This window comes from Ranitomeya imitator, chromosome 4 (assembly GCF_032444005.1).
Source record: "Ranitomeya imitator isolate aRanImi1 chromosome 4, aRanImi1.pri, whole genome shotgun sequence".
Lineage (NCBI taxonomy): Eukaryota > Metazoa > Chordata > Amphibia > Anura > Dendrobatidae > Ranitomeya > Ranitomeya imitator.
The window spans coordinates 578260606-578273202 of record NC_091285.1 but is presented as its reverse complement, the minus strand read 5'-3'; the positions used below and the strand labels follow the sequence as shown (position 1 = coordinate 578273202).

The following is a 12597-nucleotide window of genomic DNA, read 5'->3' as shown; positions in this document are numbered from 1 at the left end:
TGCAGACAAAACTGATTTTCTGTTTCTACAGAGAGCGTGATGTCAATGACCTAATGTAAAATAAACGAATTAACAGGGTAGAAGGGGAAAATGAGCAATTGTAAGTACACAATGTTATATAATGTGATGACTGCAATATATTAAGAGGATACAAATTTTGATAGGAAGAGTGCTTCTTTAACCCCTTCATGACACCAGCTTTTTTCGGTTTTTGCTCCCCTCCTTGCCAGAGCCATAACTTTTTTATTTCTCTGTCAGTATGGCCATCTGAGGGCTTATTTTTTGAGGGACAAGTTGTACTTTTGTACGACATCATTGAAATTGCAAAAAAAGTGCAATCCCACACTTGTTTTTTTGTTTGGCTTTTTTGCTAGGTTCACTAAATGCTAAAACTGACCTGCCATTATGATTCTCCAGGTCATTACGAGTTCATAGACACCAAACATATCTAGGTTAAGTGGTAAAAAAAATTCCAAACTTTGCTTAAAAAAAAAAAATTGCGCCATTTTCTGATACCTGCAGCGTCTCCATTTTTCGTGATCTCTGGTTACTATTACCATGATACCATTTTGAGGCAGATATGTTCTTTTGATCGCCCGTTATTGCATTTTAACGCAATGTTACAGCGACCAAAAAAAACATAATTCTGGCGTTTCGATTTTTTTTTCTCGCTACACCGTTTAGCGATCAGGTTATTCCTTTTTTCTATTGATAGATCGGGTGATTCTGAACGCGGCGTTACCAAATACGTGTAGGTTTGATTTTTTTTTATTGTTTTATTTTGAATGGGGTGAAAGGGGAGTGTTTTAAACTTTTATATTTTTTAATTTTTTTCATATTTTTTAAAACCTTTTCTTTTTTACTTTTGCCATGATTCAATCGCCTTCATGGGAGGCTAGAAGCTGGCACAACTCGATCGGCTCTGCTACATAGGAGCGATGCTCAGATCGCTACTATGTAGCAGATTTACTGCATTGCTATGAGCGCCGACCAAAGGGTTGCACTCATAGCAATCCGGCATCAACAATCAGAGGTCTCGGAGACCTCTGATTGTCATGTCAATGCATCGCTGACTCCCGATCACGTGACGGGAGTCAGCGATGCGCTCGTTTCCGGCCCGATGGCCGGAAGCGCTAGTTAAAGGACGCTGTCAGCTTTTGACAGCAGCATTTAACTAGTTAGTAGCGGCGGGTGGATTGCGATTAGAGATGAGCGAGTGTACTCGTTGCTCGGGTTTTCCTGAGCATGCTCAGGTGACCTTCGAGTATTTATGACTGCTCGGAGATTTAGCTGAGTACATGTGGGGGTTGCCTTGTTGCTAGGGAATCCCTACATGTAATCAAGCAGGCTAATAGCTGTAAATCATTCAGCTGCCGCGATGAAAACTAAATATCCGAGCAGTCAAATACTCGGAGGTCACCAGAGTGTGCTCGGGAAAACCTGTGCAACGAGTACACTCACTCATCACTAATCGCGAGTCCACCCGCCGCTATTGCAGGCACATGTCAGCTGTACAAAACAGCTGACATGTCCCGGCTTTGATGCAGGCTCACCGCCGGAGCCCGCATCAAGTGGGGGTTCTGACCTCAGACGTACTATCCCGTCCGAGGTCAGAAAGGGGTCAAGACATTCACCAACAGAGCAGATGGTGTGACCTCATGTGCTGGGATATTACTGACCTTGTTTTCGCCTCCATGTCTGTGTAAGAGTTTGGCTGCACAAAGTGTGTGACATCTGCAATGTGGACACCAAGCTCTAGATGCCCACTCTTCAAAGCACGAATGGAAAGGGCATCATCCACATCCTCACAGCCTATAGGGTCTATACTGAATACCAAGTGAGTCTCCCGCAGGTCTTGTCGGTCACATTGCTCTGGAGCTACCCGCCATGGGTTTTCTGGACTGTTAGATGGCATTTCTGCAAGCTAATAAGAGACAAACATATAGTCCACAATAAGGCAATGGGTATTGCATATTTCCAGTCCATTTAGTTAAGTCCATTTAGTTAATTGGGAGAAAAACTGACCTGGGCTTCTGAGAAAGGGTTCATACTAATACTGTTTTCCACTAAAATAGTTGCAATTTCTGCTTCCAGGTCACCAATACGTCCTAGAGCTCGCACAAAGTGTCCGTTTGGATAGAGAGAACTAGATTCCCAGGAATCTATCCTCACCACCACCCTAAAATCCTGATCACAAAGAATATACATAGGGAATACAAAATCATTACATATGGTCACAGTCATGAGTGTACATAAAGCAGAGATCTGCTACAATCTGGTGCTGGAAACATAGACGTCTACTTATTGTACCTGCAAAGCCTCTGCTTGCTGGGTGCTGATCCGGATTTTGGGGATTCTATAGTCCCAAGGAGTTACAAGAACCTTCTGGGCGTTTTTGCCCTGAGTTTGTATTTCTTCCTTAGATGGAAAAGTAGCCACAAAATCCCGCCAATTCCGTTGGAGCACTCCTACAATACGACCTGAGGATACACGAGACAAATGGTAGCAAAGGTTCCTGTCCCTCATGTGCTCTGACCAAGACCAATTACCCATGCTCCATGTACAAAATACACAGACGCTTATTACTCTGTAATAACATAACAACCCCACTCACCAGTCATCATAACCTCGCTCTGTGTGTCCACAGCTCTCTCATCAGCCTCGCGCTCACACAGCGCTCCAATCCTCCCCTTCCAGTCACATTTAGGAAGAATTTCCACAGCCACCACGTCCCCATGGATTGCTCTGTTCCGTGCCTTGTTACCATGGATCAGAACATCGCTTTGCAGGTCTAGAATATGAAAAGCCCAATTACACTTTGACATTGGAGATAAAAAAAAAAAAAAAAGCAAGCTAAATACATCTCTCATGTGATGTGAAAACATTCAATGTTGGAAATTAAGGCACGGTGTGGGAAGAAGTATAAAAGTAGTACCAAAGGAGAAGAAGAAGAAAAAAAAAAGAAAGGTCGCAGAGCTCACCCAATGTGGATCTTTAAAAATGTTAAAGAATTATTCAAGTTCAGCTTTGCATTTTATCATTAAAATTCCTCCCTAGTCTGAGGAATTTTTATTTCTATAGTTTAGTGCTTGCTGCCATAGTTACCAGCCACTTCTGCAATATATCAGGGGTAGCTGGTTTCCTAGGCGAGGAGTGCTGTACTTACAATTTCTTTCCTATAGTACCCAATGTTATTTACCGGTACTTGTACTATTACAATTTACTACAGGGTATGTGCTCATTTTGTTTTTTCTTGTTTTTTTATTTCCCGTGAAATGGCCACAGTGTAGTGCTCATACATAATGCATGTATACTAACTTATGCTCTGGCTCATTTCTTTAGTTTTGCTGTAGTTTCTTGTACTTTTCACAAACAGGGTTGTGGCTTCCCCTTTTTGAGCTAGGCATTTCATCTATAAAGCTTCCCATGGGCAGGTGTGTGAACAGATGGGCCTGTGTCCTGCTCAGCCGTTATCTATATTGAGGTCAACAGACAACAGGTGAGGTACTAGAGATAAGGAGTACCCAATCCGAGTGGTCTTGTCACAGTGGGATGGATTTATACTTCTTTGATCAATATTTTCATGTATTATTACTATTTATGTACTTAATACAAGATATTTAGTTTTTTTCTTGTGTACTTTCTTTGCTATAGAGCCTGCAAGCGTTTCTCTGAAACGGACCGTCTTGCTTCAGCCAGCTTTAGGTTCCCTATGCTCTTCTGATGGTGCAGAGGCAAAGCTACCTGCAAGAGCAGCACTGAGAAAGCACAGTTTAGAAAGCAGTGAAAGCATGCTAATGGCCCAAACGGTCCATCATTCAGGAGCGTGGGACACACGGCAGAGCAGGAAGCCTGAATGCTGGGGAGGGGTGCTCTCCTGAAAACTTGAGATAACCCCTTTAACATGGAAACACCAGTTATGTGAGTGCCGCAACTTTCTTTCTTCGATCTGGCATACTAAAGGCCGAGTTCACACATCCATCTTAAGTGATGTGTGCTGCCCTATTTTTTAATGGAGAGCACACGGAACATGTTCTATTGTGAACAGAGTTTCAAGATCTGAGTAGGACATTCTCAATGGGTCTAAGTTTCACTGGTCTCATTTTTGGATTTGTCATTTTAACTGATGTCTGAACAGGTAAAATATTAACGCAATGGGTTCATGCTGTCCAACAAAAAAAAAAAAATCAGGAGGCACTCGGACATTGCACATGGATGTGAGTATGCAGCCTTAGATGTACTTTTCCCATCTGTTACTGAACAGTTGTTTGCAGCACAGTGCGGATCCATTTTATTTTCAGTTACCTGAATCTTTTCCAGCCAAGCCCTGGAGTCGTACAAATGCTTCCATCTGGGAGCGGTGCTTGTTCACGCTGAGCACACCCTGCATAGCGAGATTCATGGTAAGCTCACTACAAATCGTCTGCGCCATACTCTGCCTTCTCTGACTCACCTGCTTATATCTTCCGGACTTGATGCCTGCTTCCAGAACTTCCAGAGGAAGATGTTCCTGATACTCCTTACCATTACTCTCCCGACTGTCAGTCTCACGTTCGAAGAGGGCCTGTCGAACGGAGTCGTAGAGTTCCTTGGCTGCCTTCAGATCTGGCCAGAAGGTTTCCAAATAATTCTATTAAAAAAAAAAAAATAAGCAAGACATTTGCTTGTAAGCAAGAAACTGAAGGAGGAGTGGCCAAGGTGCTTTACTTTGTTCAAGTTTCTACACTGTAACTGAAGGGGAGAGCTGAAAGATAAGAACAGACCCCGCAATACAAAAATCATTAAAGGGCCTCGGTCACCCCCTCCAGCCGTAATAAACTAAAAGAGCCACCTTGTGCAGCAGTAATGCTGCATTCTAACAAGGTGGCTCTTTTAGTTTTTGGTGCATTTATTCCCAAAATAAAGCATTTTATAACTTCTCCAAAATACCTATCTTTAGACAGGGAGGCGGGTCTTAACCCCCCCTGCTTGAAACGCCACACTGCCGTCACTCAAATCTTCAGGGGCGCCGCCCCCTCCGCGCTGTTTTCCCATGAAATCCGGCGCCTGCGCTGTGTAGTACTGGCTGGTGCAGGCGCAGTCTGCAAGACTGGATGTGACGTCAGAAGGCCAGAGCTCACTGCGCCTGCCCCAGCCAGTACTAAACAGCGCAGGCGCCGGATTTCATGGGAAAACAGCGCGGAGAGGGCGGCGCCCCTGAAGATTTGAGTGATGGCAGTGTGCCGTTTCAAGCAGGGGGGTTAAGACCTGCCTCCCTGTCTAAAGACAGGTATTTTGGAGAAGTTATAAAACGCTTTATTTTGGGAATAAGTGCACCAAAAACTAAAAGAGCCACCTTGTCAGAATGCAGCATTACTGATGCACAAGGTGGCTCTTTTAGTTTATAACGGCTGGAGGGGGTGACAGAGGCCCTTTAAGAGTGCACCCTCCATGGATCAGGATCTACTACTGCTGCTCCCACACCACCCACTCCCATATGAGATTAGAGCTGTATATAGCATTAATGGATATTAATGACTCCTAAATAACTGCTATGTACAGTGCTGTTTTTAGTACGAGTGGTGAAATTTAGCGTTACGGTAGGAATTGCCACCAGGGATTAGAGGAAGGGGTTATGGGCAAGTGGCCACTCTCCCAGTAAGAGTAGGGGTGCCCCAGTCACTACTGCCGCGTGCACTTCTGCAACTGATACTCTTCAAAACAGGCTACCGTACAATTATGGAGGTAGGTACACAATGTTGAAGTGGTGAAACTATCAAGTAATGCTGATGTGCGTATATCACTTTAACAGGCTTGTCCCTCTGTGATAGTTGTAGTCTTGCCTTTTTATAGGGACTATTTTCGGTATTTAAACTCCAAATTATACCTCTTTTTTTTTTTTTTTTTGAGGGGATTTATACGCATCTCCTTTTTCTGCAATTTAGTAGGTCTATTGAGGCCCCCTTGCTAGCATTAGCCTCTTCATTTATATAGGGGTACTCCTGCACTATATGGTACTCTGGGGATGCTTAGAGTTTACCTGCTACCTTGTTTTGTGTTGTGCTATTTAGGTTACATCTTTGTATCTTAGATTTATTTGTTGGTGGCGTGACTCACCATATATTATTGTATCTTAGCTTTAGCTGTCTCCATATATTGACTGTATAGGACCATTGGTGTGTTGGTTGTATTTTAATATATGTTTTTATTGGTGTTTTTCTGTCTTTCCCATTAATAAATAAATTTTTGTATTTTTGCAACTTAATCGTATTCTGGGTGTGCGCCCTATATGCATAGTCTCTTTTCTTGTTTGTTTGGCACAATGTTGAAGTGGTGAAACTATCAAGTAATGCTGATGTGCGTATGGACTTATAAAAAATGTGCCTATCCTTCTCATTAATGCAGTGCACGCCTCACTTTTTATTATTATTATACATTTTTATAGCGCCATTTATTCCATTGCGCTTTACATGTGTAAAGGGGGCAAATATAGACAAGCACAATGAACATGAGCAAAAACAAGGCACACACAGAAGTACAGAAGGAGGGAGGACCCTGCCCGCGAGGGCTCACAGTCTACAGGGGATGGGTGAGGATACACTAGGAGAGGGTACTTTATAATATTTTTGACAAAGTCATCTCTGCAGCCCCCCTTTAATACTGTAGATATGAACATATAAAAAGACAGAACCAATGTATTGCTCTCTTTTATTATTCCCTCTGGTCCATAATGTAAACAGAAAAGAAAAACAAAAACTATCCATGCAAACAAAATGTCATGATCGGTAGTTTTACTGATGTGACCTTTGTCCAATGCAGTAGACATCTTAGTAATATGTATGCTTGAAAAAGACCCATGTGGGTTGAAACGTTGCACTTTGGCAAAAAAAGGAATCCGTTTTTGAACACTTTCACCTGGATTGGATGCTGTCCTTCATTGTTTACTTAGTAATATGGATGTATTCTGGCACAGTATCTAGAAAGGTCAGAAGACGGGGACTGTGCTTGTGCATATAGACATCTCACGCCTCCATACTTTTTATGGGACCTTACTGTATCTAGAGGGGGAAATGCCTCCAATTTCATATAGATGTTTTTCTTCTTAGACATCGATAGATGTCATTCCTACGGATCTATATTATGATGTTCGGGTTCACTGCACAGAGTGCAAGGAACATAGTTTAGAAGAACATTAATAAATATTTAGATTAAGTGTGTAAGGAATGATGAATACGCGTCATGTGCTTGTGGTGGTGTACACTGTACAGATTTTTCTCTTTTGCCTGCGCTGCACACACTGACCTTAAATGATAACACGTAAACCCCCTCGGTTTCATTGCTGTATCTTTGGATGATCTCTTCCCTCTCTGTCACCATGATGACAGGAACCATAGCATGACAGTGCTGATAGTACCACACACAAGAGTTGTAAATACATCTGCAGAAAAAGAAAAATCTTTATTTAGCAATAATTTGATATCATAAAAGGGACATTCCAACAATTAGAGAAATATTCTATAGGCAGCAAATTACATAAGGATAGGCAGCTACCTTCTAATCTGTAGGGGTCTGACCACTGCAACGCTCACTGCTCAGAAATGGGGCAACTGTATGGCCAGGGTACAAAGCAAAACATTCAGAAGGGCCATGGTGATCATCAGAAAAAAAAACACCTTTCTATTTACATAATTTGGAGGTAGCACACCAGTTGGGCAAACAATCATCAATGAATGGTACATACTAGAAATATTCTGTTGCCATCGCTTAGTACCACTGAAAATCCATGTAAAAGGGATTCGGTCATCAGGTTTACCCTTGTGTAAACTGGCACCACCAAACTATTAACTTTTTTCAAATTTCATGTGATTTTTAAAAGTTTTGATGCTTTAATTTTTACTAAAAAGGAGATGTATTATCTTGGTTAGAGGGCTTCCTTTGTGCCACACAGTGATGGGCTGTGCACAATTTACTACAAGTGACTGCATGGCTTCCAAGGGTGAAAGGTTAAAAGCCCTTGTTACACCTGCAAAAGCTGAGTGGCCGTCAGATGGAATTGGCGGATATCTGAGGACAGAATGTCATGCACTCACTGTTGTCACAGACGCTGGAGTACAAACTTTAAAACAAGTTGATGTCCGTAGAAAAGCCAAAATTACAGTAACTGTTTACAGTTACGGTATTCTGCAGATTATAAGATGCACCGAACCATAAGACACACCCTTAATTTTGGAAAATAGGAAACAAATGTTATTAAGAAAATGGTGGTGCACCTAATAGTACGCTTTTACGGTCCGCTTTTATCAGGGGAGGCAGGGTCGTTGCTGCAGGAAGCTGGTGGCGGGGGCAGGAGTGAGGTGATGCTGTGGGCCTCAGGCTTGGAGGTGGGTGTGTTAAGCGGTGCAAAGCTGTGGCGGGCAGCGGGCTTTCACAAAATGTTGGCAGAGTTCCCGCACTTCTCATCCGTTTCACTGCAATGGCTTTGGGGAAGATGGCCCCCTCCGGCGGCGCATGTGCAGTTTGAGATCTTGGGAGCAGAGATCTCAATCTGTTCATGCGGCGCCTCCGGTGGCCAGTTTTCCGAAGTACAATGCAGTGAAAAGGATTGAATTGCAGAGACGCCACCAACATTTTGTGAAAGCCCGCACCCCCCCAGCCTTGCACCACTGAACACACACTCCTCCAAGCCTGAGGCCCACAGCATCACCCCACTCCTGCCCCCGCCACCAGCTTCCTGCATCAGAGACCCTGCCTCCACTGCAGCTACCCCCCCTTAGTAAACTACATTTGGATTAGAAGACGCACCCCTATCTCCCCCCCTTCAAATTTGGGGACAAAACGTGTCTTATAACCTGAAAAATACTGTAATTGGAAATTTCAATCAAAGAAACTTTAGGTTGATTTCACATTGCGTTTTACCACCCGTTTCTTTGCGGCTCACGTCCGACATCCCCCTGCAAAACTGGATTTGGGCTTATTCACAGACGGGGCCATAGACTACAATGGTGCCTGGTGTATACATCTTCTGGATGCAGACACTCGGATGTACTAGACTACGTCCGAGTTTCCGCCTCCAGTAGGCGCATACGCCCGAATCCTGTTTTACGGGGGGTTCGGACATAAGCACCGACAGGACCAACGAACAGGTGGCAAAACAAAATGTGAAAGCACACTTAGGCCGGTTTCACACATAAGACTTTCACAGAGCACAATGTGCAGAGTACAGAGCACAATGTCTGGACCAGCTGCAGATCTCCTGATCTTAACATCATAAGCATAAATCAGGCAGGTTAGTTTGGGAGGCCTTCAATGTGCAGTAAAAATGGTCAGTATTACAACAATGCCAAACTTTATTATTTTTTTTAAATTTAAGTAATGAAAAGAAAAATTCAGAAAATCGTTAAAAACAACAAACACTTTGTTTCTGTCGCTAATTTTCTAGACCCTTAACGTTTTTATTTTTTGGTTGATGGAGCTTTGTGATGACTTGTCTTTTTACATGATTCAAATGTTTCTGGGTTCTTTGTCTCTTTGGGAGTCTTGAACATAATAATAATAATAATTTTTATTTATATAGCGCCAACATATTCCGCAGCGCTTTACAAATTATAAAGGGAACCTGCGATCATCGGATCTCTTAAACCATACACTGCAATAAAACTGTATTGCAATTTATACTAAAAATCAGGGTCGTCTATGAAGGCCAGACAGAGTTTGGTCTTCATAGGAGCGCCGTCGTCTCAAGGGGGTTTCAGCAACCGACTGCAGTGACAAGTCAACCCATTGGCATCCCACAAAAATCTCCCCTTGAGAAAGCAGAATTGGTCACGCAAAACGCGCGTCGGGGTCCTGCCATCTGGTACCTTCTGCCTGCCTCAGCTCCCTCCACTTGTGTTAAGCAATGCCTTCTCTAACCCTACATTTCCACTTGGCTCAATTTACTGATAGATCTATGGGCTGGTATCTGGCTAGCGTTACCTGGAGCACAACTCTCACACGTTAATAGAAGTTATGTGCTTGTTCATATGCTGTAGGATGGCTATTGTCTGTTTGTCTTTGATGCACTCTGTTCACATTTTTGTGACTTTTTATAAATATTTTTACAATAAAAAAAATTTCCTCTTTTAACCTGCATACTCCGTACGCATCTGGGTGTCCCATTTTCCAAAAATCATGTTGTGGTAGGGCGGCAATAGGCGTGTGGAACAGCACCCAGGCTGTAAATGCCGCTCTTGGAGAATAACAGCAGCATTTAACAGGCCAACAGCAGCAGACAATACTCCACTCCACCCGCAGGTAGGTGGTAGGCAGGTAGTGGCTGAATAACATCATCTTTTGAGCCCGCTCTATACACCAGCTCCCGACAATCACCTTTTGAGCACAGCACTCTTCATTAAAGGGTTAAAGTCCATACTCAAACCATTAATGTCAGACAGGTAAAACAGTCCTTAATATGTTGTGTAGTTTTCCTTTTAAGAAACAGGTAACTCAACAGGATAAGTCAAGCTGACATTGAAGGCACAGTACCTTGTCTGCCAGTCTTCCACAGACTCTCCAATCTCTCGAGGAAGATAGGCGTAATGCTGGAACTCGTTTGGGAAAAAGACACAGTCATGTCGGGCATCAGAGAGTAAGGCGCGCAGCTTTTTATACTGCCTGGAGATACAAAATGTTGCATTTACTAATCTGATACAGGATGAAGACACGAAAATCCACATGTTGCCTGTAAATTACAGATTTGCATTACAATTTGTCATGATGCACCTGGTCTTCTAATCTAACGCTTTAAGCATCCAACACCGCATATAATCTCTAAGAAAGCTGAAAACATGGTGGTCAGCGAGGTATCACCTTCTGATATTATAGTCTCCGTAAAAAGCATTTTACTTGGTTTGAAATCAATTAAAAAATGTGCTAGAAATATTACAAAATCGGTAAAAGGTAGCCGGGCTCAATAACTGTTAAGCAGTTAAGCTCCTCGGAGCACGTCTCTCACACTGGATGCCGTCCATTAAGTGTCATAAAATGGGAAAGCTGTGAGGTTCACCGATAGCCATATCTGAACGGAAATCATTACACAAATCAAATTTGCTACGGGGATAAAGTGCATATTTATCATTTCTATGGCCACTTTGGATAAAAACCTGTCGGAGGAATATATAATGGATGTTAATTGTGTATGAATGTTACTGGCCCGGCATGGGAAATGTTTAAGTGGGTGCAATACTGGAGAAACTCACTTGGCTTTCAATAGAAGGGCGAACCTGACAGCGACATAGCAAACAAAGCACTGCACATCCGAAAAATACAAGCAAGGACAAAAAAAAAGGTGTCCAAGTGAAGAGCAAGAAAAGAAAATGACAAAATCAAAGTAAAATAGTTCTTAAGGCTGAAGGAAGACTTTACGTCCATCTAGTTCAACCCATATCCTAACAAAAATCTTCTTTATGCTTCCACTGAGGAGAACATAATATAACCTAAGGCCATGTTAACGTATGGCACACATGATTATACAGAATTACAGCATTCAGATTTCACCTTCAAGCACTAGATGCCCCATACACGTAAAATTACGGTAATCTAAAATCAAACATCTGACCTCTAAATAAGCAGATTGGTTGCAAATAAAGGCCATACATATAGGATCAAAACTGAATGACTGTACAGACTATTTTATTTATTTTACTCACTTATATAGCGCCATTAATTACACCTCGCTTTACAGACATTATCACTGCTCTCCCCATTGGGGCTCACAATCTACATTCCCCATCAGTATAATTCACTAAAAACCTAAGAGTAAATTAAACCATAAGGTGAAAGAGTAGCTGAAAAATAACAATAAATATAAAACATTAAAAAAATGTTTTTATTGAATTGCATGATAAAAAAACACGATTAAAATATTTAAGATGCAAGACTAAGAGGAGCGATAAGGGACTCAAAACAGGGATTTTTGTGTACTCACCGTAAAATCCTTTTCTCTGAGCCAGTCATTGGGGGACACAGGACCATGGGTGTTATGCTGCTGCCACTAGGAGAACACTAAGTAATACAGAAAGAATAGCTCCTCCCCTGCAGTATACACCCTCCTGCTGGCTCCAAGTGAACCAGTTCGGTAACAAAGCAGTAGGAACTTAACATTTAACCAGGATGAACTATGTCAAAACCAAGCCAACACAGAAAACCAAAGTCGTTAGGCTAACGGGGTGGGTGCTGTGTCCCCCAATGATTGGCTCGGAGAAAAAGATTTTACAGTGAGTACACAAATCCCTATTTCTCCTACGCCTCATTGGGGGATACAGGACCATGGGACATCCTAAAGCAGTTCCTGGGTGGGGAACAATCAACTGTAATTGCTCCTTGTACCCACAGGTTACAGATGCGGCACAGCCACTTGCAAAATTCATCTGCCGACGGTCGCATCTGCCGAGGCCTGAGAACGAATATGGTAATGCTTTGTAAACGTATGCAGACTGGACCAAGTCGCAGCTCTGCAAACTTGTGCTGCCGAAGCTTGGTGCCGGATGGCCCAAGATGCACCCACTGACCGAGTGGAATGAGCCTTAATCCCTGCTGGGAAAGGATGACCTCTGACTCGGTAGGACTCATGAATAGCTG

General features: G+C 42.7%; 1 protein-coding gene across 2 annotated transcripts in view; it reads right to left on the bottom strand.

The window, feature by feature from the left end:
- DIS3L (DIS3 like exosome 3'-5' exoribonuclease) overlaps nucleotides 1-12597 on the bottom strand; it is an 88777-nt gene that overhangs the window by 35292 nt on the left and 40888 nt on the right. The window contains exons 3-10 of one of the 2 annotated variants that reach the window (XM_069766392.1): nucleotides 10504-10632; nucleotides 7282-7417; nucleotides 4454-4630; nucleotides 4306-4384; nucleotides 2615-2791; nucleotides 2311-2480; nucleotides 2026-2187; nucleotides 1680-1924 (exon numbers count right to left, since the gene is read on the bottom strand). In XM_069766392.1, the coding sequence (XP_069622493.1) occupies nucleotides 1680-1924; nucleotides 2026-2187; nucleotides 2311-2480; nucleotides 2615-2791; nucleotides 4306-4384; nucleotides 4454-4630; nucleotides 7282-7417; nucleotides 10504-10632 (1275 nt within the window). Of the gene's footprint in view, nucleotides 1-1679; nucleotides 1925-2025; nucleotides 2188-2310; nucleotides 2481-2614; nucleotides 2792-4305; nucleotides 4631-7281; nucleotides 7418-10503; nucleotides 10633-12597 lie in introns of both variants that reach the window. The other variant, XM_069766391.1, reaches the window with a different exon arrangement.